The 27,324-nt window shown below is 52.5% G+C and overlaps 11 protein-coding genes across 11 annotated transcripts; 4 read left to right on the forward strand and 7 right to left on the reverse strand.

Moving 5' to 3' along the window:
- Positions 1-1,346: 1,346 nt before the first annotated feature.
- DSM5745_06418 (Zn(II)2Cys6 transcription factor) lies at positions 1,347-2,978 on the reverse strand (the record flags this gene model as incomplete). The annotated part of the gene is made up of 3 exons (XM_026748434.1): positions 1,347-1,378; positions 1,427-2,740; positions 2,798-2,978. The coding sequence occupies 3 exons, from the start codon at positions 2,976-2,978 to the stop codon at positions 1,347-1,349; spliced, it is 1,527 nt and encodes a 508-aa protein (XP_026602738.1).
- A 643-nt stretch (positions 2,979-3,621) lies between these two features.
- Positions 3,622-5,160, reverse strand: DSM5745_06419 (H(+)-transporting V1 sector ATPase subunit H; the record flags this gene model as incomplete). Its single annotated transcript, XM_026748435.1, has 3 exons — positions 3,622-4,234; positions 4,282-4,801; positions 4,857-5,160. 3 exons carry the CDS (start codon positions 5,158-5,160, stop codon positions 3,622-3,624), a joined length of 1,437 nt encoding a protein of 478 aa, XP_026602739.1.
- A 509-nt stretch (positions 5,161-5,669) lies between these two features.
- DSM5745_06420 (M protein repeat protein) lies at positions 5,670-8,303 on the forward strand (the record flags this gene model as incomplete). The annotated part of the gene is made up of 3 exons (XM_026748436.1): positions 5,670-5,826; positions 5,877-7,318; positions 7,368-8,303. The coding sequence occupies 3 exons, from the start codon at positions 5,670-5,672 to the stop codon at positions 8,301-8,303; spliced, it is 2,535 nt and encodes an 844-aa protein (XP_026602740.1).
- Positions 8,304-8,526: 223 nt separating this feature from the next.
- On the reverse strand, positions 8,527-9,542 carry DSM5745_06421 (ankyrin repeat domain-containing protein; the record flags this gene model as incomplete). The annotated part of the gene is made up of 6 exons (XM_026748437.1): positions 8,527-8,577; positions 8,633-8,962; positions 9,018-9,140; positions 9,209-9,337; positions 9,405-9,430; positions 9,485-9,542. The coding sequence occupies 6 exons, from the start codon at positions 9,540-9,542 to the stop codon at positions 8,527-8,529; spliced, it is 717 nt and encodes a 238-aa protein (XP_026602741.1).
- Positions 9,543-9,961: 419 nt separating this feature from the next.
- On the forward strand, positions 9,962-11,326 carry DSM5745_06422 (WD40 repeat domain-containing protein; the record flags this gene model as incomplete). The annotated part of the gene is made up of 1 exon (XM_026748438.1): positions 9,962-11,326. One exon carries the CDS (start codon positions 9,962-9,964, stop codon positions 11,324-11,326), a length of 1,365 nt encoding a protein of 454 aa, XP_026602742.1.
- A 319-nt stretch (positions 11,327-11,645) lies between these two features.
- DSM5745_06423 (origin recognition complex subunit 1) lies at positions 11,646-14,147 on the reverse strand (the record flags this gene model as incomplete). The annotated part of the gene is made up of 3 exons (XM_026748439.1): positions 11,646-13,116; positions 13,167-13,306; positions 13,356-14,147. The coding sequence occupies 3 exons, from the start codon at positions 14,145-14,147 to the stop codon at positions 11,646-11,648; spliced, it is 2,403 nt and encodes an 800-aa protein (XP_026602743.1).
- Positions 14,148-14,926: 779 nt separating this feature from the next.
- Positions 14,927-17,813, forward strand: DSM5745_06424 (uncharacterized protein; the record flags this gene model as incomplete). The annotated part of the gene is made up of 9 exons (XM_026748440.1): positions 14,927-14,931; positions 14,984-15,006; positions 15,071-15,502; positions 15,559-15,601; positions 15,654-15,783; positions 15,835-16,065; positions 16,121-16,716; positions 16,771-17,061; positions 17,114-17,813. 9 exons carry the CDS (start codon positions 14,927-14,929, stop codon positions 17,811-17,813), a joined length of 2,451 nt encoding a protein of 816 aa, XP_026602744.1.
- Positions 17,814-17,980: 167 nt separating this feature from the next.
- On the reverse strand, positions 17,981-18,679 carry DSM5745_06425 (prefoldin subunit 5; the record flags this gene model as incomplete). Its single annotated transcript, XM_026748441.1, has 4 exons — positions 17,981-18,045; positions 18,103-18,220; positions 18,288-18,574; positions 18,637-18,679. The coding sequence occupies 4 exons, from the start codon at positions 18,677-18,679 to the stop codon at positions 17,981-17,983; spliced, it is 513 nt and encodes a 170-aa protein (XP_026602745.1).
- A 1,061-nt stretch (positions 18,680-19,740) lies between these two features.
- DSM5745_06426 (uncharacterized protein) lies at positions 19,741-21,233 on the reverse strand (the record flags this gene model as incomplete). Its single annotated transcript, XM_026748442.1, has 3 exons — positions 19,741-19,866; positions 19,921-20,585; positions 20,648-21,233. The coding sequence occupies 3 exons, from the start codon at positions 21,231-21,233 to the stop codon at positions 19,741-19,743; spliced, it is 1,377 nt and encodes a 458-aa protein (XP_026602746.1).
- Positions 21,234-21,495: 262 nt separating this feature from the next.
- On the reverse strand, positions 21,496-22,669 carry DSM5745_06427 (uncharacterized protein; the record flags this gene model as incomplete). The annotated part of the gene is made up of 4 exons (XM_026748443.1): positions 21,496-21,651; positions 21,705-21,815; positions 21,868-21,903; positions 22,328-22,669. 4 exons carry the CDS (start codon positions 22,667-22,669, stop codon positions 21,496-21,498), a joined length of 645 nt encoding a protein of 214 aa, XP_026602747.1.
- A 3,405-nt stretch (positions 22,670-26,074) lies between these two features.
- On the forward strand, positions 26,075-27,205 carry DSM5745_06428 (uncharacterized protein; the record flags this gene model as incomplete). The annotated part of the gene is made up of 1 exon (XM_026748444.1): positions 26,075-27,205. One exon carries the CDS (start codon positions 26,075-26,077, stop codon positions 27,203-27,205), a length of 1,131 nt encoding a protein of 376 aa, XP_026602748.1.
- Between the last annotated feature and the right edge of the window lie 119 nt (positions 27,206-27,324).

Genomic DNA, 27,324 nt, shown 5'->3' on the forward strand with positions numbered 1-27,324 from the left:
AAAGCAGTGATCTCGAGTCAAGCCGACAAGAACACGGCAGCGCTGAGGCCAAGGAACCAACCGTGGTCTGAAGATTCAAGGGGAGAGGTGGTCGGGGATTCTCAATTCAGGGGGAGCTGCGAATGCGATAGTCGGGTCTGGAGTTGGCAGTGGGTCGCTTGCGGTCGATGCTTCGGTTGATCGGCCTGCTCGGGGAAGTAAGACACAGATCTATAGTCCATCAGACCAGATTGAAATCAAGCAGTTGACATGGTTATATACTGTCAGGTACCCCAGTCGACGCAGGCCATATCAGAAGCATCATCAATACCGCATGTTTGCCTGAAGAATCACTGGCCTTAAGGCTGCTGCAGAACGCGTGATACGGTAGGTAGCCGCTAGGTTGGATTACGGGCGGCAAGCAGGCCAGCCAGCTTAAGCCAAGGCGCACGACCGATTCTCATTCCCCACAGTAGTTCAGGGGTTACGGCAAAAGATACTAAGAATGCAGTTTTCTCAACTCTCGAGTCTTCAGGAAGACTGACAGCAACGAAGCCTTTGAAGGACCTCGGTCTCGACCTCGACTCTGAGTTACCTAGAGACCGGACTGAAACACTTCCTTTCTTTGCTGACACCTAGGCGCTTCACTAGTCGACAAGGCCGGCTTATGCGCCCACTCTCCACCGCATGGGCGTCAATAGCTTCAACAGCCGCCTGTAACAGGTTATAAATATCCCATGCATGTGTACTCCGTAGGTACTCCGTACTACTATCGAGTAACCGCTCCAATATCGGCCACCCGTGTAACCGAGTTCCAGACCGTCTATTTATGTATGACAGACATGGGCCCATGCAAAGCAAAGAGCTCTCTGTGGATGGATCTTGGACACGATTCGTCGAGATCCAGCGAAAGCTGCGTTTAAAACAGGAGTGCTCCCTGTCCTTGCTCTCCTTGCAGCTTCTGCTTGGGCGTTGAGGCTGGCACTAACGCAGACTAGAGGGTTCGTGCAGGTAAACAACATGATAACAAATCAACTCGTCACCTCTGCAGAAACAAGCATCAGCCATACGGAGTACCTAGGTAGGTAAGCAGAGGGGAGCAGACTTGACGAGTCGACACTCGTCCTCCGAATAGAGTTGGCGCATTCCTCGTATTCTCATGTAGTGAGCATTCTCCCGAATCCCGATCTCTGGCACATTCTTGACTTGACCGTCTTGACGTATAGAAGAATATCATTAAAAATAAATCATAATCGCTGTACTCGCTATCACTAAACCGACTGAGCGCCATAAATATACCCGACCCGTGGCACCATATCCATTATCATATCCAACACCGCATAAACATAAACACATATCTCAATAATCTAGTAAGGAATAAAGTCAAACCGCATCCGATCTAGAGTCGTCAGTAAGCATTTTCCGCAATGAAGACGACGAAGCATACCTAGGAACCGATTCCAACTCTCATTCTCATCCAGCTGGTGAGCCCAGTACTCCTCCAAGAACTTCAGCGACTGCAACACATTCGGCACGCGAATGGTATTGTACAACTGTGTCAACAGCTGTCGAACACGATCCCGGTCGTAACCCTGTGCCTCGCAGCCGGCTATGAACAATGGCGTCGTAAGCATCGTCCACGGGCTAAGACCTGGTGACGGCCCTATCTGCTCGGTACACTCGATGATTTTCTTAACGGAGCGCTGTACCGCGGGTGAGGACGCCGGTGCCCGGCGGAGTCGACGCTCGATCTGAATCAGCGCGCTGTGCTGAAATGCAACGTTGCACATTGTGAACCGGACAATATGATCGTTTGACAAGCCCTCAGCGACGCCCGGATAGAACGTCGGGGGTACCCGCTCTCCCTCGTCAATCAGCTCAAGAACTGACGATTCCAGTGCTGTTACTTCCTCAGCATCTGCTGGTTGATCCGGGGGAGTCTGCCAGGCTGCTGCCCCAATACCACGGAACACAGCCGACAGACTCACGGTGAAGCCCCAGTAGTCATCAAGATAGTCTGGTGTGTCCAGGTTCGGACTGACAGGAGTCGAGATAGTCTGGCAAGTGACGCCACCAATAGGCGGACCGTTCCCCGTCAATGCTGTCAACGAAACAATCGACCGATACCACCGATCCAGATATCTGCGGAAGCCCTCCGACGAGTCCGGAGCCCACCCGTCCTTCCCACGAGCCGCGATCATCAAAGCCTGCGCACCCTCGATATGAGCCCGCCATGAATTTGGCTGAATTGCACCAGAGTGTATCTCTGCCAAACAAAGCGTGCGTGCTGTTGCCAGCAACGCATCTGTCCCTCTTGTACCCGGACTCTGGAGCTCCTTGCGGAAATGCTCTAAACTCATCGCCATCAATCGCGCAATGTCCGGTGCTGATTTGACGTTCTCGGTCTGGTTGTTGAGGGCTTGGATGTGAATTGCGGAAAGCGCCATTGTCGCGTACAGTAGCGACGGAGTCTGCAGGGCCATTGGCACGAGCATGCGGCAGATCTCCTGTTGCATGCCGGAGTGGCAGGCTGTGATTTGTGAGGCATCGGAGAGGAAGTGGTGGAGGAGGGATTTCTGGTTGGTATTAAGGGAGGAGAACGGGTCGACAGATTTAGGGAGTGTGATGGCTGGTGGTGTAAGAGGTGTAGAGGGCGCGGTGATCGTGGTGACCGCGGTTGGAGAAACCGGTGAGATTGGTGTTGTCGGTGTTGTCGGCGATGCAGTAGCGGTGGTATAGATGAATTCTCCCGGGGAGTACTCTGTAAAATTCTCCTGTTAGGCCATCCGACATTGCTTGGGCAGAATCATCAGCTTACCTAGCTTTTGCATGCATGCTCCAAACCTCGACCTCGAGAAAGCCCGACCACCCCACTGCAGCTGCATCGCATACCGACACTGGGTCCCCGCGGACTTGCACCGGCCACAAGTAGGACGTTCCTCGTCACATTTCTGCCGCCGTGACTTACATCGCTTGCAACCGCCGAAAGATCGTGACATTGGGAGGGTATTTTCTCTGCTTGTTGCGTATCAGGAGATGACTGGGATTTCGTTCTCGGCGTGCGTGCGCGATTTTTTCCTCCCCGCTTCTGGGGTGCCTCGCGAGTCTTCCCCGGCGCTGAACAGATGAAACGAGTGACAATTAGAACAGTGTGAAGATTGCTGACAGGACGGAAAAGGGAGCGAGAGAAAAATATATACAAGAAAACCGGACAGCGACGGGGTGAGTCGTGGGCTCGTGGAGGCGTTAAGTGGCAATCATCCGCGATAAGCTGCAGAACCATGGGCGATCTGTATAGCGGCGATCATCGGTCCACCAATGTGTCCACGACTGGCCCTCGCCAATTGCGTGTCCAATTTTTTAGCGCCTAACGGGCGCTTCGTGCTGGGTCTCATGTTGAAACCAACTATTCGGTGTCAAAATGCCTCAGTGCTGGACGCTTGGCGTTTCGTGCGGGTGAGACGGACTACTCCGTAGTTCGATCAAGCACATACTCCAAATCTTATCAATCAGTTGCTCTAGGCTATATGAAGAGATTGCAAGTACTCCGTGTTGACAAGACGACGCTGCGAATGTTTACAAGCTGCAGAACAATGGTGGTATACTCCTTATCAACATGTGACAAGGAGAGAAATGTACAGATCAGTCATCAAATGTATAACGGAGCCACTCTCCAACCGCTCGCAAGCTCTCCCATCGCACCGACTCGTCCTTGTCGGCCATCAGCTCCATCACCCGGGTCTTCAACCCTAGCTTTTCCAGCTGTCCTCGCCTTTCAGGCAGCTCCTTGACCAAGTGCCCCACGTCGTTGCAAGCAATGGCAAGGACTTGTTTATCATTGTCCCAACTCTTGGAGATTATCTCCTTCAGCTTCTTGGGCAGAGCTCCGCTGTTCTCATCCAGGATTCGGCGGGCGTTTTCTTTCCAGAAAGTGGGGTTTCTGTGCGGCGGGGACCACCGGAGATGGCCAGACTGCAGTTCTGCGGCATACTGATCGAAGGTAGTCTGTGTCTTGGTATATTCATCAAGCATCTCCGACAGGTATTTAAGGTCCTCCAGGAGGTCCGGGTCTGTGAGGTGTCGGCCCGAGATGGTCGAAAGTAGAGCAGGAAGGCGCACGAAAACAGCAACGGGGAGGAGACTGGTGCGGTTGAAAGACAAGAGGTTCCGGAGGGTCGCGAGGAGGAGGCGCGTGGTCTTTTCTTTCGGAGACAGTCGTAGGAGGTGGGAGTACAGTTGCAGAATCTCATGGTCCCTAATCATGTCAGTAACAAGCGCATGATGTCATGTCTGAGAGCTCACTCTTGTAGGTCATCCCCGATGAGGTCGCCTTCGAAGCTCAGTTGCCAAAGAACCAGAAGTACTCGGTATAGAAGTTGTAGGCCGATGCCACCAGCAATTCCTACGTCGCCGCGCGAACTGCCGGCCAGGGTGGTGCTGGAACTGCTGTCTTTGCCGCCCGCGGCGGTACGCAGAATCTCAACAAGAGGATCAACTGTCTCCTTCCGCTGCGCCCAGAAAATCTGCCGAGCTCGGGATGTGCGCAGCAATGTAGATAGCCCCTGTACTCCGATGTCCTGAAGTCCGCTGTCCTGGTTCTGAGTCAGAGTAGACAGGTAGTTGTACAGCTGCGGAAGAGCTTCCTCATCCTGCGACGTCGACTTCGAGGTAGAGGTGATGCTGGTCGAGACAAGGTTGGTCAAGAAGGTAGAGGTGAGGAGCGGAATGGGATCTTCGGCGTTTGTAGAATGGCGCAGGAGTGGAAGGAATGGTTTATATGGTTGAGGATGGGCTATCAAGGCGGACGATAGGGACGGGGCATCTAAAAAGCGCAAGTTCATCAGCCGCTATGTTTTTGATCAATAGTGAATGCATACCGTTGATAAGATCTGCTGCCAGCACCAGAATATACTGTACAATATCGTTCCTCCTAGCCGCCGATTCGAGGACACTCTTCCCATTTGAACCTCCAGCCAGCAGCGTCACGTATCCCGGAATATCCCCATCGATTGTCTGACGCCGTTGTTCCTTGCGGACCTTGTCTACCGCCTTGATCTTCTTCAAGTGGTCATCTGTGATGTTGCCAGCTCGGACAGCTCCCTCCCACGGGATAGGGCGAGCTCGGATGTTGTTCTGTAGGGAGCTGAGGTAGGTAGGGGGCTCCAGCGAAGCGGCCGACATGGTTTCTGGCAAGTAGTAGACCTGCCCGGCGGTTGATCGGAAAAGAAGGAGCTAGGGAGAGGCGGGGTGTCTTGAAGGGCTCGCGGGGGACAGCTGTAGACAAGGTTGACGTCCAGCAGACCGAATTGGGGAAGACGGCCGCCAAGCCCCATCCTAGTCGCCCAGTCCACGCAACCCATGTCCGGCGGATAACTCATCTCTCAACGTTCAGGCTAGCTTCAGTGCCTCGTGTTCTTTTCTCTTCTCACGTCATTTGTCGCGCTTCGCTTCTTTTCATGGATTTTTACTCCGAACCAGATTCTCGTTCCATCGTGCTCTTGTCTGCGATCGACGCAAGCAATCCGAGGCACGGCTGCCTTCCGAACTCATAGTAACGCAAGCAGGCAGCCTCACCATCGGCGTTGCAGCCGTTGCTGACTTCCGTGCGGTTGGGTTATACATGCTAAGAAACTGGAATTGTTCATAATTACTTCATTTCCCGTCCGCCCCTGTACAACACATTCGAAATCATGTCGCAAAACAGGTGGAAAGTCGGCTCTTTCTTGCAGCAGGCCGTCGCTGGCGTGGAGTCGCGACTGGACCAGATGCTGACCGAGGAGGAAGACGCAAAGAAATCGCAAGCCAAACAAGCTCACCTGAGGTCAACGTCTGGCGACCAGTCTGGCAGTATGCATCATAATAGCAGCGGATGCGATTCATTTGCTGACGCTTTATAGACATCTCGCGCAGTTCGTCCAACGCACGGAAGAACGACCGACTCCAAGAACGTCTCGCTCGTGCTATGGTGAAAAACAATGCACAGAGTACTCCGGATTCCTCCTCCGCCGTGGTTTCTCCAGTTGCCAGCCCGGTTCCGAGCAATGGCGCACGATCGAGTATGGACATCGAGTCCAGTCTCGGCTCTCTCCCCAAGGATATTGCTTCGCCTCCGGAAACTAGATCGAGCTCGCCTGCGGTAGCGCCTTCGAGGATGAGCCACGACTCCTCATCCTCCCCGCGCGTCTCATTGGAGGTCCCGGCGCCAACTTCTAGCGAGAAAGATACTACAACACCTGCACCCACCTCAGAGCCTGGCGCGGAAGAAACTGAACCTGTGTCAACACCAATGGAGCCCGCGTCGGTTAGTACTAATTCTCTTGTGGAAGGCAATAAAGCTTTAGCGGGCGAAGAGGAGACCTCGGATGAACCTCAGGAGTCGGAAAAGAGCACTGCTGAGTCCGAATTACAAGAAGAAATACACGGGTATATCGAGCGCATTGACGCTCTGCAGTCGAAGCTTAAGTATCTAGCTCAGGAAGCTGCGGAGTCGGCTCGGAAAGCCGCTGCTACAGCCGAACCTGGAAGTGCCGATAAGCAGCTTCGAGAAAAGAATGAGAGAATTGCGCTGCTGCTCGAAGAAGGGCAGAAACTTTCAAAGACAGAGATGGACCATAGGACATTGATCAAGAAACTTCGACAACAGCTAGCGGAAAACTCCAGGCTCCAAGCCGAGGCGAAGAAGAAGAATGACCGACTCGAGAAGGACTTGGCCAATGTTGAGGCTAGGGCAAAGCGAGCAGAGGCAGCAGAAAAGAGAGCGACTGTGTCGCTATCTGCCCAGACTAAGACCGGTCGGGACTTGGAAGCCGTAACAGCTGAACGGGATGCTTTAAGCCAAACAGTGCAAGAGATGAAGGGACAACTCGCTCGAGCGGTTTCTCGGGCGGATGCAGCAGAAGCTAAGGCTAACTCCGATGCTTTGGAGCGGGAAAAGCAGCGTGCCAACAATCTGGAGGAGGAGCTCTCAAGCGCTAAGATTGAGCGCGAAATTAATGAAGAGAAATCCAAAAGGGAAATAGCGGGCCTGAAAGAGAATATCGAACAGGAGAAAGAAAGGGCCCGAGCGTTGGAGGCTGAGTTGAAAGGGGAGCAGTCCGTGTTGGAGAGCAAGATGGAATCTTTGCGGTCAAGAGCGGAGGAAGCGTCTTCTGGAGTAGGCGGGGATGCCCAGGTTAAACTTCTCCGTCAGATCGAGACACTGCAAACTCAATACGCTGCTGCTAGCGAGAACTGGCAGGCTCTAGAGGGCTCTCTACTTTCGCGGTTGGCAAATGTGGAGAAGGAGCGAGATGAGGTCGCACGGCGAGAGGCTGAGGCACGGAGGAAGATTCGCGAGGTGGTAGGTATCCTTTCTCCGCAACTGCCGTTCAGAGGCTGACAGGACATAGAATCTCAAGGTGAAGCGACTTGAGGAGGAACTCGAGGACGCCCAAGAATCACAGCGCGACCTCGCGAACAAAGTAGAAGAGGCTTCTCAGGAACTACAAAAGGCCGAGCAACGGCTCAAGAAAGCCGCTGACGAGCTCACCGCAGCACAGAATGAAATGACCGAGCAAAAGGTCATTTCCGACGCAACATGGGCGCAGAAGCTAGAAGACGAGCGAGCAAAGTGGCGCGAGCAAACCATGCGCCCTATGAACCCTCTCCGGCGCAACGAGTCCCCTGTTTCCTCCCACCGCCCCAGCATATTAGAGACACCCATGTCGCTGTCTGACTACCGGCCAACGAGCCGCCGCTCGTCCGCTATACCAGGTGTCATCCCCGACATCAGCACTCCGCCGCGACAGAACTCCCTTCCCGTATCAGCCTCTCAGTCAGTATTGTCTCCAATACTCTCGGATAAGGGCTCGTTTCCGGCAGTTCCAGAATCACCCAAGTTGCTCGATCCAGACGAGTTCTTCACTGGCTCGCGGACACCGTCGGCTTTTGGTGGTACTGCAACTCACTCGCGGGGCATCAATGATATCATCTCCGAGTCTACTGTTGGTGCGGGGCCGTCGGTCCAGCTTGTTGAGCGTATGAGTGCCACAGTGCGTCGGTTGGAGAGTGAGCGCGCCGCTTCAAAAGATGAGCTGGCGCGCATAACCGCCCAGCGCGACGAAGCCCGGGCGCAAGTCGTGGACTTGATGCGGGAGGTGGAAGAAAAGAGAGCGTCTGATACACAGGTGCAAGAGTTACAGCAGAAACTTGAGGAGCTCGACAGGCGGTATGAGACTACGCTTGAAATGCTCGGCGAGAAGAGCGAGCAGGTGGAGGAGCTTGAGGCTGACATTGCGGATCTCAAGAAGATTTACCGCGAGTTAGTGGACAGCACGATGAAGTGAGCTTCATGTCTGTATGACCACAACCATGTATATAGATAACATCATGGTCGTCCCATCGACTGGGTAGAGTATTCAATCATCTCGCTTTAGCCAAGCATTGATAAGGTATAGCGACGCTAGAAATTCCTTGACTGCATCATCTTCTCTTGAACCCATATCATCCTAGCGAGCATTGACTAGGGTATATTGCCCGCCATTTTCACTGCATCATCCTCTCCACCCATCACAAGTCGATTCCTTCCCTTTCCACAGCTTGCAGAATATAAGTCCGAACCTGGACGGTCGAAAGTCAACACCCTCCAGCCTCAACAAAACAGAAGCTTGCTTACCTTCGAATCTGGTGCCATGTCAATCGCTAGCCTTCCATTCGCGTCCTTCTTATCTGCCTCAGCACCAGCCTTCAACAACGTAAGCGCAGCATCGCCGTGACCTTCAGAAATCGCATGGTGTAACGCCGTAAGTCCATCATTGTCAGTAGCGTTCACGGGGCTTCGGCCCTCCTTCAGCAGAACATTGATTATAGGCGTAGAGCCAATTGCAGCGGCACGGTGAAGTGCAAGTTGACCTCGCTTGTCCTTAACTCGAGCACTGCATTTGTTTTCCAGTAGTTTGCGGATTGTGGAGATACTTGCTTTGGACGTTGCAAAGTGTAGCGCGTTCTAGAGATGTTAGTTTGGGTTCTTGGGAAAATCAGCAAGACTATGAGAGATATACCTGACCAGTGGTACTCTTAACATTGACGTCTGCGCCCTTTCGTAGAAGAAGATCAATGATGGGATCTCCTTCAGCGTTCTTCAGACTCGATGCAATCATCAGAGGAGTCCAGCATGATCCGTCCTGGGTGAAGGTTAGTTTGCGAAGGATTCCGCTTGGGCCGGAAGACATTTTCCGAATGAAAGACATACCTCGACGTCTGGATCGAAGTTCCTCGTGGCCACGAGGAGTTCGACAATGGGGAGGTGATTGTATGCCACTGCCCAGTGGATGGGAAGACGGTCATCGTCATCTTTGGTCGTGGCTAGTTTTGGGTTGGCCTATCAGATATCAGCTGGAAAGCTCAATAAATTCGCCTGCTATTGTAGTTTCCATAAGGCAACAGACGTTCAAAAGTGACTCGACCACAGAAACTGCCGCACTGTTAGTCGAAGTATATATATGTTTTGTCAGCGGGGAAGACAAACGTTTGCCGTCCCGAGCAGCTTCGTGCAATGGGAACTTTGAGTCGCTAGTGGCAGCCATAAGTACCACTCAGAAGCGTATTCGGATGGATTAGATGTGGTATTCAAGATATCTGACGCTGGTGGGATGAGAATATAGTACCCCGGCCAAGATGGCAGGAGCAGGTGATGACGGGGAAGATCTCCATGTGATGCCTTGGGGCCTCAGGCCTTTAACTCGAAAGCTAAGAAACTTCCGACATCTTTGCTCTCTACACTTACAGACTATTGACACCCCTCATCTCTTTGCTAATTATCGTCTCATCCTTCGCACTCCAGATTGCACTCTACTTAACTTCTTGAACACCTGCAGTTTCCCGAATTAGTCCCGCTCAGGCAAGACACGAACTCCGATACGAGACCGAGCCCTCCACGAGCTTGGTTTCCATCCAGGCTACTCGGACCTATTGAGGCCCATCCCCTCGACTCCCATCAGCCACAATGGACGTTATTCCATCAACCACCCCGGAAGAGGCCGTGCGCGCCTCCGCGAAGAGAACCGCAGATCTTTTCGGCCCCGAATATCTCATGGTCACACCCTCCGTCGCGAATGGCTCGATTGGCGTTTCCTATCGACGAAAAACAGAATATGAACACGTGAAGGAGCTCCCTCCAGCCCTTGCTGCGAAACAAGCACAAGCCGCCGCTGCGCGCTCCAAGCGGCCTAAGATCAGCGCACCGCCGCAGGGAGCGGGCACCGGGGATAAGAGTGGCGCGTCTACAGCCCTTGTGAGGAGAGGTGGTCGCGGCCCTGCGGGTGGTGCTGCGGGAGAAGACAAACCGACGAGCTTGATTCAGAGGCCATCAGCAACAAGGCAACAACCACCTGAGTGGCATGCTCCGTGGAAGCTGATGAGAGTGATCTCCGGCCATCTGGGATGGGTGCGGAGTTTGGCAGTGGAGCCGAATAACGAGTGGTTTGCTAGTGGTGCTGGTGACCGAACGATTAAGATCTGGAATCTTGCGACCGGTGCGCTGCGATTGACTCTTACGGGTCACATTTCAACCGTTCGCGGGTTGGCCGTGTCTCCGCGACACCCATACCTGTTCTCTTGTGGTGAGGATAAGATGGTCAAGTGCTGGGATTTGGAAACGAACAAGGTCATTCGCCACTACCACGGCCATCTTAGTGGTGTCTACACTCTTGCGCTCCACCCCCGACTTGATCTGTTGGTTACCGGAGGTCGAGATGGTGTCGCGCGTGTCTGGGATATGCGCACCCGAAGTAACATTCACGTCCTCTCCGGCCACACCGGCACTGTCGCCGATCTACAATGCCAGGAAGCTGACCCGCAAGTCATCACTGGATCCTTAGATGCAACCGTTCGTCTTTGGGATCTCGCAGCCGGAAAGACCATGGGCGTCCTCACACACCATAAAAAGGGTGTTCGTGGCCTTGCCACGCACCCTCGCGAATTTACCTTCGCGTCCGCCAGCACAGGGAGCATCAAGCAGTGGAAGTGTCCCGGCGGCGAGTTCATGCAAAACTTTGAAGGCCACAACGCCGTCATCAACACCCTCTCCGTCAATGAAGACAACGTCCTCTTCTCTGGTGGTGACAACGGCTCCATGTCCTTCTGGGACTGGAAGACCGGATACCGTTTCCAAACCATCGACACAACTGCCCAACCCGGTTCACTGGAAGCTGAGGCGGGTATCATGGCTTCCACGTTTGATAAGACAGGTCTTCGTCTGATTACTGGTGAGGCTGATAAGACCATCAAGATCTGGAAACAGGATGACCAAGCTACGCCGGAGACTCATCCCGTTACCTGGGCCCCGACTCTGGGGAGACAGAGGTACTAGCGACCTCGGTCTTGGTTCTGCTTCTATCCTTTTAATAAAAGAATACCCTACTTGAGGTCTTTTGGGACGGCTTGCAATGCACACTTGGAGTTCAGCGTTTGTGATGATTGTTTCGTTATTTATCTGGAATATAAGGTGAACTTGCACACGTTTTGCCAATGTACTATATGACCAGACTCAACAGAGTTCATTACTTGTTAACACAAGGGTATCATTCCATATAATACATTAGTACACTGTAATATGCTCCTTTTGAGTCCCAAATACCATGTATCCATCCCATGCTGAACGCCAATCCAATGCTAACCATGTATGATCTTCACACCTCCATCCCAAGCCCTAACCCCTTCGCCTCAACATCATCCCGAAACGCCGCGCGGACATCCTCGGCCGCAACCCTAAGCCTCACCTTTCCGCTGCGATCTCCTCTCGTCGGAATAGCCGCACTACCCAGCGCTCCGCGCGACCCAGAACTAACTTCCAGCGCAAGAACGCCCGAGTTCATCAGCTCCATCGCCGCAAATCCCAACGCGCTGACACGCGCCCCAGCGCCACCGGAAAGTAGGAAATCCTTGATTCCTGCACCCGCCGCACCGGCAACGGCTACCGCGGCGTCAGCGATACGTCTCGCTTCGTCGATGACGTCGCCGAATGTTGATTCTGTGATTCCGGTGCGCTTGACGCGGGCGAGAAGCGCGGCGAGGAAGAGTTTTGCGGAGAGAGGGAGGCAGCGGAGTGATTGTTGGAGCGGGGTGGAGGTTGCTTCTTGGATGGCCTGTTTGATGGTTGCGATGGTGACCCGGCCGGGGGTTTGTTTTCTTGGCGTGGCTGTCGTGCTAGGTTTCTGAGGGGAACGGGCCAGAGCTCTTTCCTTTCGCGCCGGGGTTTTGGTTGGTGTTGGGGGCATGGACTCGGTGTCGTCGGCGTCTAGGTCTTCGGCTGTGCCGGCTTCGCCTAGTGCGCTTTGTTCTGCGATCTCCACGGCTCGGCGGCAGATGTCTAGGGCTCGTCGAGCGTCACCGCTAACGGCGGCGACTTTGCGGCTGGCGAACTGGATGGCGTCGGCGTCGACGATGTCGCCGGGTACACTTGCTAATCGGGTCGTGATGATTTCCATCAAGTCGGTGTGCTTGTAGCCTGGAAATGTGATGCGAGTTAAACCAAGGCGACTAGAGATTTTATTGCTTAGGGTTCGCTCCGGGAGGTCCATAGTGTTGGCGACGGCTAGGACGATCAGGCGCGAATGGCGGAGTGCCGGCCAGTTGAAAAAGTTGTACATGACCGACTGGTTCTTGGTAACCAATTGGTCTAGCTCATCCATAAGAACGACGCATGATACTCTTCGAGGCGAGGGGTTGGAGAACTCCCGGTCTAACAGATCAAGAGCGTGGGAGGATGATACTCGATCGCCTTTCAATGCCTCCCAGAGCATGGAGTAGGACTGATGGGGATCTGTGACTTTCATGCCGTTTATTTCCACGAATATGAAGTCATCCATCTCCTCTGCAAGAACGGCAGAGTTCAACTGCGCGACAACTTCGCGGACGGTGGCTGTTTTCCCGGTTCCTGGTGTCCCGGAGATATAGATACAGGTACCCGTCCCTTCCATGATGGCAGCACTGAGATGGCTGTATACTGTGTCGAATTCCTTTTTCCGGCATGGAAGCGAGTCGGGAACAGTGGAAACATGAAGAAGATTACGGGCCTGGCGGTAGGGTGATGCAAAATGGGCGGGTGACAGCACGCGTGTACCGAGGGGCGTAAATTCGAGCGGTTTCTTGACAATGATTCTAGCCGGCGTCATCAGCAATCTCATCCATTACAGCAGGGATAGATTTACCTCTTATTGGACGGAGTGGTCATTGCTTTCTGTCGTCGAGATTGCGGTGTAGCGTTTGCTGTCTTTTGCCTCTTTCTGGGGGTTGTAGGTAATTCGCCAACAATATCTTCGGCCTCTTCTTTATCCTTCGGATCGACATACTACAGCTTTATTAGATATTGTTAGAGACTCAATGTATCGCGGACTCACATCAGTATCAGCCTGCTTTCGCTTCTTGGTCGCCTTCAAGCCATCCTTGACTAGGTCAACAAGGTCATGGATTTGGTCCGGTTGATAGACATCTTCCCACACGAACTCCTCCGTATATCGTCCCTGCACTTGGTTGACACCCCTGCGACAAACAATGCACTTATTATATTCAGCCAGCGCCGCCTTGGATTTCGGAGCAGTGCCGTTTGGGTATCGCGCGAAGAAGGCATCTTTGGACATGACCTGAGCCTTCCCATTGATTGAAGTCAGAGGATTGACATTGAAGTCTGTTGTCAGGTATTGTTCGTTCGGTAAAACGTCGGTTCTCCGCTTGTGCCTTGTCGATAAGAACTCGTCCGGGGAAGCGAACCACATGATGTTTGCCATTTTGATGGGTTCGTTGTCTTCGTCATCTTCTTCCTCATGGAAATCCATGATTATGCCAACCCAGTCTTTCCCAGGCTCTGGAGATTTCAGGAGGATAACCTCGCCTATCCTACACTCGAAGAGACCCATGCGAGCTCCGATAATCTTGCGTTGCGACTGGCGTGAAGAGCGTCTCCGCGCAGATTTTGGTGTCTCCCCAGAAGCATCTGCCCCGTTTCCAGCCTCCCCATCATTATCCGGTTCGGTATCGTACATCCACTCCCACGGATAGTCTTCATCGCCGAGTTCGTCGTCGGAGTCGTCGCGAATGATGCCTCCCTTGGTCATCCACTGCTCGGCGCGCTTGAGGGCATCCCGCTTGCGCGTCTGCGAGCTGACGTTGCCAGCTGCAACACTGGGAGTCATTTGGCTTGTGAATGTGGTTTGAGGTCGATTTTCACAGTACCGGGCAAGCAATGGCCGATAGTCTCGATGTCGAGCTCGGGGGACGCGGAAAACCGCGTCTGTCCACTTTGATCCTTTTCAGGACTAGGTAGTGTCACAGCACGTGAAGCTCAAGCCATTTTAGGCTTAGCTTTGTGCTAAGCGAAGGCTCGTGAAGTATACAAACCGGAGGAGAATAAAAAGCCAATGAAGACCGCAAGGGCATCTCCAGACAGAGATTCACTAGGCTGATTCTTGGAGTCTTCTGCAGGGATGAGCTGGTAGCAGGGATGATGCCTGTTTTCTTAACAAACATGACAGCTGCATGCTTCCGAGACACCATGCTCCTTCTACCAATGGGTAGTTCCCAGTGCGTTCACTGGCAGAAAGACAGAGTTATAGGACAGAGGAGCAGCTTGTTTTCTGAGATCTCCTCATATGTTGGGCGCGGTCGGTTTGCTAGGGCTGCGGCCTGTGACTTGGTTGCTCTAGGTGATCGCCCTCTCTTCTTCTCAATCCCCCTCAACTCTCCCTTCATCTTTCAAGTCACTCTCCTGCCTCCGAGAGCCAATGAATTTTGACAGGCATGTGACTTTTGTCTCAAATCTTTTTTCCCCTGCTGAGAAGCCACTCGTCCTATTTTCCTCTCCCCCTCCTGTCCCCGCTCTCTCCGCATCTTCTCAACTTCCTCGCTTCATCCACTGTCCCTCCCTTCGCGTTCCATGTGCCCTTTCAGTCAGTACTGATTAAATTGCATCAAGATGGAGTAAGTATTGGAACAATACCATTTTACGCGCAAACCACTAATAGACTGGCAGCCATGAGACTTCCGGAGCCCTAGGTACGAATCCCCTACAGAACCACCGCGTCCCTCTACCCAACGATCGTACGCTGAATCACTATAGAATGGAATCTTGTGGGCTATGGACGAGCAGCAGCAAAGAAAAAAGCCGTGGCTTCGGATACCCAGGCACAAGCTTCCCAGTTATCCCAGGCGCCTCAAGCATCGCAGAAGCCGCAGACTTCGCAGATATCGAGGGCTCAAGCGCCTCAAGCGCCTCAAGCATCGCGGGGACCACAGCCGCAGACACCGCATTTACAGACTCGCAGAGCTATGCAGTCAGGGCCTCAGCAACGGCCTCAGCCTACAGCTCAAAAAGTCACAGGTCCTCCTTCACGAGCTGTTGCCGTCAATCGAGAAACTTCGAATGGGAGGGCCCGAGGATTTCCGAGGGGTAGGGCAGCAAATCCCAGAGCAGCTGTTTCCGGCCAGCCAAATAATCCACTTGGGTACTCCCCTGCAAAGCTGAAGTTTAGTAATGGACTAAAGCCGGACGGTAAGAAGCATGATTGTCAGAACTTGGGTTTGGACTGATTCAACGCGATGATTCAGGCGTGGTAGACCTGTCTGCTCCTTTCGGGACGATCAAGCATGAGTAAGTGAATCGCGGCTCATTACAAACCACCACCTTTCATAACACTCTTCAGCTTTTTCGGCGCAGCAAGATCGGGAAGTCTTGGAAGACATGGTGCCGCAGGACACAATCGCACTGGGGTTTTCGAAGATATAAGCAAGCGAAGCGGTGCTTTTGTTAAGATGCCAGTATACGAGGACCGGGTTTGTAACTGACATACCGCTATGGAAGAGGCTTCTAATAACAGAAAATAGGTCATCAAGATTTGGGGCGAGCCGATCCAAGTCGCTGCAGCTGAAGGGCAACTCAAGAGTATTCTTTCCAAATGCAGCAGCCTTAACAAGCCCAAGGCTACGGCCCACTTCGCGAAGGTAAAAGCCTACTCTGAAAAGAAAGAGGCAAATGTCGAATCAAAGGAGAGAGGTGAAGGCATGTTGTTTGAACTTCGAAGACAACCTGCGCCAATCAGCACCTTTCCGGAGCCCGTAAGTACCTCTGAATTTGGGGATGTCTAATTATTGACGTTTTATCCACGCTTAGCTGCTCTTTCTATGGCCAGAGGACGGACCATCCCTGAACGAATGCTTCGGCCCCGACCTAGAATCTCTCGATCCAATCCGAATCAAATATAGTTGCTACCTCTTCGTCCCCAAAGAGCTGCCGGGATTCATATGCGCTCTTGGTGAGAACCATGATGGCAAGAAACAAATCGCGAAAAGCATTAGAATTCTGTGGGCCGAGGCGGCAGCCAAGAGCAACATCAAAACGAAGATTTATCTCGTTGAGCCGCCGGAGCCGAATGCTATGAAGAGAGAGATCGTAGTCAAGAAACAGAACCACAATCAACTGCACAATCCCGTCCTCCAGGGAGCCCGACTGAAGGGTCGCACTTTGCAAGAATGGCAGGGTCGAATCAGTTCGGTGCAGTCCAAGAACAACACGCGTCTTCTAACTGCTGTTGAGAGTTGCTTGAAGGGTCTCTCTTTTGTTCGTGGACATCTGCGGATGCGTGTTAATCTCGGTACCTTTGTGCTCGAGACTTACCAGAAGCCCGAAGACGACAAGTCTTGGTATGCATTTGAAGAGTTCCGTGGGATGATCTTGCATGAACAGACCCAAGGTCGGCTGATTCCGGGGTAAGGGTTGTTTCCAGAAACATGTTGGAGGTGACTAAATCTGACGGTTATTAGACTTAAAATTGGTCAAACTGAACTGCTAGAAAGGTGTTTCAAGGCGCGAGAATTACTCGAACCGCTCGACAAGAAGTCAACTTCTTTAGAAGATGCCGAGCTTGCGTATTCTGCGAACTTCGAGTTCGTCGGCGCAGACAAATCTATGCTTCGACTAGAGGCAGAGTTCGCAAAAAGCCCCTTAGCACGAGAGTACGAAATCAAGGAACGCCGCTGGCTTAGGCCTCGCACTGATGGTCAAACACGAGATAAGCGGCCTCCTCTGCACGCTGCTGTCATTGACTTCGAACGGTAAGATATGATGTGCTCTGGTAAGCTTTGACTTGACTGAATTTCGCTCTAGGTCAGACTGGCAGCTTGAGATAAAAGCACTCGAGTTCCACGAAGCGGCATCGATCAATTCAGCCCTCAAGGCATTCTCATACGACATCAGCTTCCAACACACAGAGAACGTGGGTGATATTCGGGCGAAGGCGGAAAAGAAAGTCAAGTTTCCCCGAAGTCCTCCAGTGGCCAGATACGTTGAGAAGTCCGCAGTCCGCTACCGGATCAAAGGCACAAACTATATCTTCGAAATTGCTCGGTATGATGAGTATAGACGTGAAGGAGTGCCGACCATCTATACCGGAGGCGAAATGCTTGGAAGCATGTCAGCCACTCCTTATACATCTTGGGGTGCATCGGTCTTTGACCCGAACTGGGACAACCTGCTCGGCGGCCATGCAAACCTAGGTATCGGGCAAACTGCCAAGTACAACCCGAATCTAGCCACTTTCTTTCCGTCCATAGAGCCTTCGCCTAAACCCGAAGATCAGGCCAAAGGCTTCTGGGAGTTTATCGGCATAGTCAAACAAGCAGCAGGGCTGTTAGGTCCTACACGCACCTCCACAGACCCCGAAGTAGATGCCGCGTCTGAAGCCGAGTCACTTTCGAAGAAGGCCGACCGCCCCTTGGAAAGCACTTCGGCTTCTCCCACAGCGCCTGCAGCAGGCCCTGTGCCGAGTCCCCGTATGCTGAATGCGGATCTTGGCACTTTGTTCTGAGGAAGTGGATATGGCTATCGATTCATTTCGAGATACTTTGCCGGGCTGGATATCGGTTGGAGAACTAATGGACTATGTTACATGCATTCCGATCCTGTTGGTGCTGCCTTAGATACTTCCTGTTTTCATCTGCCGCAATCTCTCTTCAATTTCGTGTAATAGTGCGCTCAACCAGCCGCCGCAGCCTGGGCCGATGACGCCGCATTCTCGCTCATCAGTTTTTGCCTCAGAGCTGCCGACTTGTTAGCTTCGTGTTTCTATAGGTCAAGAATAAAATTTCTTCACTAACCGTCTTCAAAGAGTCTCTGCTGAGAGCTCTTAGTCTGCACCAGCTTCTCCAACTCCGTAAGACTCGTCTCCAGCTCCTTAACCTTCTGCTCGTAGAACTCAACCGCCTTCGCCGCGGTCTGCGTGGAAAAAGACATCATCAGCCTCGAATTCTCCACCATCCACATATTCAGAATGGATCCGTACCTTCTCAACAAAGTACCCCGTCCCAACATCAACAAGCACCTTCTCCCGATCCGCAAGCCTCCCCTTAACATACAGCGAGCTCGTCAGGGGCACAAGAATCTCATCTGCCCCCTCCGTGCCCTTCTTCGCGGACCCCACAACGCCATCATTGATCGAGCGCACGCAGTCCCGGAAGCGCGATTGCGCTGCGCGCAGTTTTGTGTGTGAGGTGGTTAGGTGCTCGAGTTCGGTGGAGAGGCGCGTTTGCAGGGCGCGGAGTTGTTGCGCGGAGAGGGAGGAGATGTTGACTGTCAACAAAACAGATTGTTAGTGAGAAGGTATGGAAACAGATTGGGGGGTAGGGAGATACCGGCGCCGGGGGGTGCTTCGGAGTCTGATGCGGGGGTGGACATTGTGGTGGTTTTTTTCTCGCGCGCGTTCGCTCTGATGGCGGGGTTCGTTGAGCGGGCGCTGGGTTTGAATGTGGAGGTAAGGTGTAGCCCTAGATAGATCTGAGGGGGTTAGGGCGTACTGAGGGGCAGAAAATGCGGAATGGGCGTCAAAGGAATTCGATAAAGTCTTGAGGCGGAGTGGGTTGGGATAAAGTTGAAGCTGGGCTGGTGCTGAAGCTCGGGCCAACTGGGCCACGCCCAATGCGGTTTAGCGCTTCTAGTATAGACCCATTGCTATGACCTCAATGTTATGACTACGGGAAAGGAAGACAGGTTGGAAAAGCAAATTCTTGTTCATTAGAGTTGAGAGCTAGCCTGGTCTACATAGAAAGCCTGAGATATGGTCTGTGAGACAGCAAGATGGCAGCGGGTACATGAAGGTGCGAAGTGATCCAAGTATATCACGTATGAACGCTGAACCAAGGTATCTCAGCAGATGAAAGTCCTACGAGAAGAGCCACAAGAAGAGACGAGGGAGAGATCTAGCGAGTGTCTCTGGTAGATGCCGTAAGACGGGTCGCCATCCAAGAGGCCAAGGACATATTAGTGGTTCCCCCATGATTTAGCGGCTGGCCTTTATACCAGCAGTCCAGTAGTTCGCTTATTGAATCCTGCGCATTTTCATTTTAGACACACTGAAAGGGTACTTCATAGAAGCCATGGTTGACTGGAGGGCGCCACGATAGCGCTCCCTGTCCGGAACATTCACCCAGAGGTGAAATAGGCAATACCTATGTCCCTGCTATCAGTGGCTAGAAGGAAAGACACACTAAGCTCTAGTGCACTCACCATTGACGAATTTTGCGGTTAAAAATTTAAAGAATGCTTTGCCTTGTGAAGTAGCACTATTCTTCGCGTGCGCTTGTCCCGGTACCCACAATTCCTGATCTGTCTCTGCGTGCAACCATCCATCCCGCCAGAGTGATATGAGAGCCTCCCTACGGCGGGAATTTGGATCGGAGTCGAATTCGGAGACAGTAGAGACACTGATACCATTGTGTCTAAGTGCGTGTATGATTACCTCAGTGGCGGCTTCTCCGTGGGGTACGGCTCTGGCGAAGCACCAGCTTCTCAAGGATTTGTAAGAGAACCTCCCGAGCAGTTGCCCAACTCACTGGGCGATTGGTCTTGATGAGGTCCTGGACAGTCTATTATAAACGAATTAGCGCTGACACTGCAATGAAGAGAGAGAAGGGACGCACGTTGCTTTGCAGAAGCATATCAACAAGACCTTTCAGGATTCCTATGTGCCAATTGCTGCCTTCCAACAAAGCGTCGTGCAATGCCTTGGTAAAATTAATAGAGGAGGATGGCATATACTCCGAAGCATATTTAATCACAAATTCTTTTGCTTCATCGCTCAGCAGGTAAAGGCCAAATGGCTTCATGGACAGTGGGGTCAACTGTTCTTGCTCCGAGAGCATCCGCTGTGGGGAAATTTCGGAGTGATATTCGACGTGATGCGGCAGGCCGTAAGAAGTAAACAGTACAATGCGCGAGCTGGATGAAGAGCAGATTCGCCCAAAAAAATCTGCCCAGATCAAGAGATCCCCGTACAACTGGTGCGCCTCATCAATAAGCAGGAAGGCCGTGTTTGTGTGCCAGTCATTCCCCGCGACTCCAGTCACGGTCTTTAGATATGGGTTCCAGCCCCCTGCATCCGTAACAACGTCCATGTTCCAACCTGTGATGGTGTGGATTGGCAGTGTGTCGTCGTATTTCTTGAGCAGCGTATTGACCATAAGATGCATCATGGTTGTCTTTCCGGACCCGGGTATACCGTTGACTCTTATGATGCGCCGTTCTTCGACTTGGTCTATCAACTCATCAACCAACTCCTGCCTAGGAATTGTAGAATCAGGGAGAGCTGGGCCATGAGTACAATTAGCTTGGGTCTATCTTCAAATGACTTGGGTGGCTTCTTCATACCAAAAGGCCCAGTGACCAACGATCGAGGAGTGTCATGAAATTTGGGCGAAGAAGGTGGGGGCTCGCAATGAACCTTGCCCCAGGAGGTCGAGGGCTCGCAGTCAACCTCACCACAGGAAATCAAGGGCTCACAGTCAACCTCGCCCGAGCAAGTCGACGGCTCGCAATTAACACTGCCCCAGGAGGTCGAGGGCTCGCAATTAGGCTTGCCCCAAGAGTCCGATACATCGCCATGATTTGTGGACGCTGGGGTCATGATCTGGGAGTGAGTCGCGGACCAAGAAGTCGTAGGCTCGTGATAACCTATACCCCATGAGCCGGTACCTGAGTAAAAGCCATCACCGTGATGCTGCCACTCTGACTGCTGTTTTTGGGACTGCTGCTTCGTGGCTGGCTGCTGAGATCCCTCGTCTAATTCGTAATCCTCGTGTGTGGACAATGTGTGGCCGCAAGAGCGACATTTGAGGTCATCGTGTGTTTCGCCGAGGGACAAGATGCTGGAACCTGAAGTGCAGTGACACTTGAAGTCATTTGCGCCGTGCCAGGTACAGCGACCTAGAGTAACGAGCGCGGTGCGTTGCTCCATTGGGGATGGTGAAGATGGCGGGGCGAAGAGAATTCAGGAAGGAAGGTGGTTGGAAGGAGAAGTGTTGGGAGGGAAGGAAGGGAACTCAGGAGGAAGGGTGACTGAGGGAGACAGACGAGGCTTCCTTTCAGGTACGCGACTTTGCAGGAACACAACAGAGCACCGGGCCCGGCTCGTGCTTAGAGTCAAAGATTTATTCTCTCAACGGTCTCTGTTAATGTATTCCCTGATTAGGCTGATAAGAACCGAGTTAATCTGCTGTTCAAAATACACCACCGGTGAAGTCAACAACCTGCACCTTCTCAATCACATCCTTCAAGCTGCCCACAAACTCCAGGTGCGCGGGGTCCTTCTCGAGGTAGTACTTTCTATCCTCTTCACTGGCGAATTCAACTACAAAGGCATGGGTGATACCGTTCTTTCTCTATCAGCATAATGCTCTACAGACAAGTGACAGAAGTGGAGGCCTACCTGCATCCCTTCGGGCGAGTTATCTGCTCCTCCTGATGCGGACAGGATATACGGCTTCTGGGAGGTAGGATGGACACATTTGTCTTTGAGGGACAGCATACGCGTACACAGCTATTGAGCATGAGCATCGCTGGGAGCGCGCGGACGGAGGGTGCTGACTTACGTCCTTGACAGTATCGGCGCTGAGGCCGGATTTGAGCTGGAACATGACAATGTGCGTAATGGGCATGATGGCGGTTGGAGGCGAGCTTTGGGTATGATGGAGTAGAGGGAGGAAGATGTTGATTTAAATGTCTATCTAGGTTGACGTTATCCATGGATGATGTCGTGGTGGGGTTGTGCAACAGGCACAAAAGTGGGGTGCTTCGGCTACCTTTGACCGAGAATGATGGTCAGACATTGACTCAGGACCTATCTATCTCGATGCAATTCAAGTCAAATTATGTAGCTCCGGATTCCCCTCCTCTCAGGACTCTGGGAGCATTCTCCAGGACCAAGATAGCCTCCGTCCCAAGATACCCCTCATCCACGAGCTTCCGAACATAGTCCCTCAACCAATTCTGGCAATTCGGCGCCTATCACGTATCAAATTTTTATCTCTCAATCAACCCCGGTATACCTACAGCAGGATCGAACGGGTTCAGACTACGTCCTGGAGGCGCTACCAGGGTCGCCACAGATTCAAGTTGATCGCGGGCGACGGCATCCTTGGAGAGCTGCCCATTCCCGGGGGTGTCCGTCACAAATCGAGCATCAACCGCACCCAACTCACTGATCCAGTACGGCGTTGGAAAGTCGGCATAGTCGAAGTTGCGGAGGAATTCAAGCGAGAATCCGAGGGCTGGGTTCCCGTCGACGTGAATCAATTTGCCTTTCGTGCCTGCGTTGCCTGTCGGCATGAAGACAGATTGATGCGCTGGCCGTGGCCCGTTGGAGAATTCGGCGAGGTAGATTGTTCGGGACATTGCCTAGATCTTTGTAGCTTTGCTTACTCTGCTCTTTGAGGGATGATGGAGATTTGCAGTCGTTTAATCTGAAATATCTCTTGGTGCCTTGAGGCTGATCATGGATGCTTAACTGACCGAAGAGCAAACGCATGAGTTGCGCGGCTGTCAACAACTGAAGCACATCAAGCTAAGAATGCACTAACTGATGTATGCAATCCTATCATCAGCTATTCGAAAGTCACTAGTTTGATCTACTTCCATCAGCGAAGGCGGGCATAAACACAGAAGATGTAGTCAAGAGGCGGAGTCCTGAACTCTTACCACCTAAGAGGGAAGTGAGAGAAGGACCCCTGGACTTCTGTTGTTTCCTACTAAACTTCTCTAAAACTCATAACATTCAACTCACCATCACTCTTCACTCTTGTTCTTCCCCTGTCTTTCCACCACACGCTCGTCTTCTCATTTTCTCATATTCCTAACTCTAGGCAAAGGTACGTACAGCCAAAGAGGCGTGCCTGACATTTGTGCAGACACTAACGATGTCGAGGAAAGATGCCAGACACTACCATCTACTTAGTATATTCCAATCCGCCCAAAGAGGACCGGGTCCTAAACGACATCGAGAGTCTGTGTCCTCTTGATAATGGCAGGGATCTTGGTCCTCCAGCCTACAGCCTGGGACTACTCGACAGACTCCCCACTGAACTCCTGCATAGTGTGTTACTCGAACTCGACATGCGAGCACTGGCGGACCTCCGACGCGTCAACAAGCGAGCGCGGATTGCCATTGACGGAGTCCCTCAATATCGAAAAATCATTACCCATGCCCGGGTGATTGTCCAGGCCATTCTGAGCATTCGCACCGGCAGCACGTATTCACTGCGCGATCTCTACATAGAACTCCGCACGGCGAAATGCAGCAGTTGCGACGATTTTGGGGGATACATCTACCTGCTTACATGTCGCCGCGTCTGTTTCCAGTGCTTTACTACCAAACGGGAATACCTTCCGATCTTTGAATCCTCACTACATCTACCACGCGACATCGAGGCCTTACCTTCTATGAGGTCAATTAAGGGCCGTTACGCGTGCACCCGGGTTGGGAATATTGGCGCATCGACAACTGTGGTTGATTTCGTTTCTGCTTGCCAAGCAGGAATCGTTGAGGAAACCTTTGATGAGGCCGCTGCGGACGGGACTTTATGGATTCTTGACAGGGGCAATGTGCTTGAAGACGCAAACGATGTCAACTTCGCCCGATTTATAGCTATTGTACGGGCGCCAGTTCTGCGCGGACGGGGGGTGGAATGGGGAGTCCAGTGTATGGCTTGTAAGAACACAAGCATGCTAGGGTCTGAGCACTGGAGCCGAAAATTTACACCAGAAGGGTTTGAGGCGCACATGAGGGAAGAAGGAGAGATCATAATTAGGGTGAGTTCCATGGGACGCGCATACTACTGGCATAACGATGAGGAGTAAGACCTGGGAGGCGAGAGCTGAGCACTATGACGCCCACCGATAATTTCTGAGAGCAAGGCAACAGCGGCCAATGCACAACAATCTATCTTCAACGAGCAACGTCCTCGGCTCGCCTCATCGCATGATCACCCGCCTTCACTAAGTGCTGCATGCAGTAATGACCCTTTGCCGGCAACGACTCCGACTTGACTGGGTCGCATCTGACGTTCGTACTCAGCCTCTCGTCGAATTGTTTGAACTGCTCTGGTTTTTTTTGCATCCGCACGCATACATCCGAGAGTACTGGGTGCACATTTTGATTTTGGTCTTCATCAGGTTAGCAATGGCTGGGAATTCAACGGTGCAGGTAACCTCTGCTATACCTACTGCTACTTACCTTATGGAGTGCTGTTTTTGCGATTTCTTGGAAACGCACCGGGGGTTTCAGGCTGTAGCCTACTGCTTTAGTGTTTCTTCATTGGACCGTAATGGAAATCGTTGGTTTACTTACTCGCTTTCTTGAGAGATGGTTTGAGCAGGATTGATATGGCAAGGCGATGACGATGAGTTAAGTGGAAGGAACGTTGAGTCGTAGTTAAACCCAGTCAAAGTGGACGCTCAGTCAAACCACCGGCACCTACCTAAAGCGGCGTCACTCTTCTCTGTCCTCTCCTTCCGTCAGTGGACGCCATTTAGGCACCAACTTCCTTCAGCGCGAGCTGAGCCTTTACGCTGGGACCGAGTGCTGGCGCTTACCGTGTCCCCAGAGCTGTGGGATACTTATCTTCTCATGACAGAGACTTACATTGTCACTTTCTTCAGGACTCGTTTATGACTGTTCGAAGGATGGAAACAAACATCCTGGGACAGACCGGTGTTCCACGCACTGGTGGACTGACGCGGACGTCGAGCTCAGCATATCTTTCCAGCATCTATTATCTGACTACAGAGTTTATCTAGCAGTATGGTGACAGCACTGCGACTGTGCCTACCTCATGCTGATACTCCAATGTCCACGGGCGATAGCTTGGCTTGCGACTGGATTTGACACCGTTTCTCAGGTTCCAATATTGCACGAACCAGACTGCGACTCCAGCGGGAGCACGGGGAACATCGACAGCCTCGAGGGAAATTGGTCAGAGCACACGAGGGGCCAAAAAGGCTTAACATCGGGCTCATGCTGGTGCTTGGCCCTCCTCTTTTTGCCGTCCAATTTTCAATGTTTCCAGGTGAAGTTGGATACCTCAGTGACCGTCCTGCGCTAAATCGAGCATCACTTTCGAATTGTTAAGCTTTGCCTATGGTACCTTCCACAGTTCTGTCATGACTGAAGGTCAATAGTCTCCATGAAGGCCGCAAATCGCTGTCAGAGGCGCGGTCAGCGAATCTATTGTTTATGGTTTGCCCTGCGTGCCCCTGTCGTTACTGATTCCTTCACCAAACAATGACTAACTTCTACTTGTCCATAGTGCGTATATACGAGAAATCTTTTCCGCGTCTATTCAAAGTAGACATTCAATCCGCAGTCATAGATTGATAAGACCGATCTAATCTTATCCAAGCATTTTACCTCATGCCTACCACCTAGTCCACGGTCCAGCCCATTCCTATTAGCCGGTTCGAGAACCCTTGGAATGAGAAACACACCCCGAATTTGTCAGAAGGAATGCAGGCCAATCTCGCCCGGTCTGCCTGACATACTCCGTATACGCCGAGTCCTGCTTAGCATCGTGAGCCAAGTATCCCCATGTGAACGGTGAACACTGAATATTGAGGTCATGATTCACGGAGTCCGCGGATCAAAACGGCTGAGATCCGCGCCAGTAGGTACAGAGACACGCTGAGTCAGATTCCGAATCTCGACTACCACACCGGTTCCAAACAGGGAGGTGTAAAGGAAGCATTGCACATTGGCTGGGATTTTCATAATCGACAGCAGCTTCAGCCACGATTCAAGAGAGCAAGATGCTGGCCCTTCGCCTCCTCTTCACCCTCACCCTCTCCACCCTCGCCCAAGGCGACGTAACCAAAGACCACGACGCCCGCCTCCAAACCGCCATCATCCTCGACACCCCCACAACAGGCGCCAGCACGACTCCGTCGGGCCGAACCTTCCTCAAGCTCGCCCGTATCGACGGCACAACAGGCTCGCAGATCGTCGAGGTCCTCAACGACGGTAACTCCACCCTCGTCCCCTATCCGAACGAATTCTGGAACTCCTGGAACGCAAGCACAGACAGCCAATCCGACAGCGAGACAAAGTATGTCCGCACAAACGCGCAGCGCGTCGGGCCGGACGGGAATCTGTGGGTCGTTGATAGTGGTGCCTCGACCGACGGGTTCAGTAACTCGTCCAAGCTCATCTCGTTCAACCTCACCAAAAACGAGGTCGACCGAATCTACTACCTAGGCGACGTAACCACGAGACACGGCAGCCTCAACGACGTCCGCTTCAACGGAAAGTATGCCTACATAACAGAGTTCACGATCGGGAGCATCATCGTGCTAGACCTCGAGACCGGCGCCGCGCGCATGGTCCTCCGCGAGCACAAATCCACCGTTGCGCTCATGCCGCTCTCAGCCGAAGGCCAGCTCCTGCGCTCCGCGTCCACCGGCAAACTCCAGTACATCCACGCTGACCAGCTCGAGGTCTCGCCGGACGGGAAGTGGTTCTACTACCAGCCAGCCAGTGGGTACATGTGGCGCATTGAGACGAAGTATCTCAATGAAGCGCTGCATAATGAGACGATGGCGGACCTGCTACCGGACTACGTCGAGACTTTCTCCTTAACGCCCAGCACGGGCGGCACGGCTATTGACGCGGACGGAAACATCTACTACAGTGATGGTGACCGCCAGGAGATTCGACGGCTCAGTGCCAATGGATCGACGGAGCTGCTAGTGCGGGATGCACGGTTGCTGTGGGTTGATGCGTTGTGGATTGATTCTGACCAGAGGCTGTGGATGTGTGCGAGCCAGTTAAATCGTGGAAACATGTTTGTCCAGCCGGGGAATCAGGCCATGATCATCAAGAAGCCGATTTATGTTTATACGATTGAGGCGGGACATTATCCGTCGCCACTGGATCATGCCTGAGAACGTTTTGCTGTTTGCGTTGAGTTAGGGCTAGGGTGCTTGAAGCTTACCGCTCAATCCATGGTGTGAGAATACGGTCTCAAGCCTCAGGCGGGACCGGATTGTAATGAGCCCGAGGC

The sequence above is a fragment of the Aspergillus mulundensis genome (genome assembly GCF_003369625.1).
Source record: "Aspergillus mulundensis strain DSM 5745 chromosome Unknown scaffold_6, whole genome shotgun sequence".
NCBI lineage: Eukaryota > Fungi > Ascomycota > Eurotiomycetes > Eurotiales > Aspergillaceae > Aspergillus > Aspergillus mulundensis.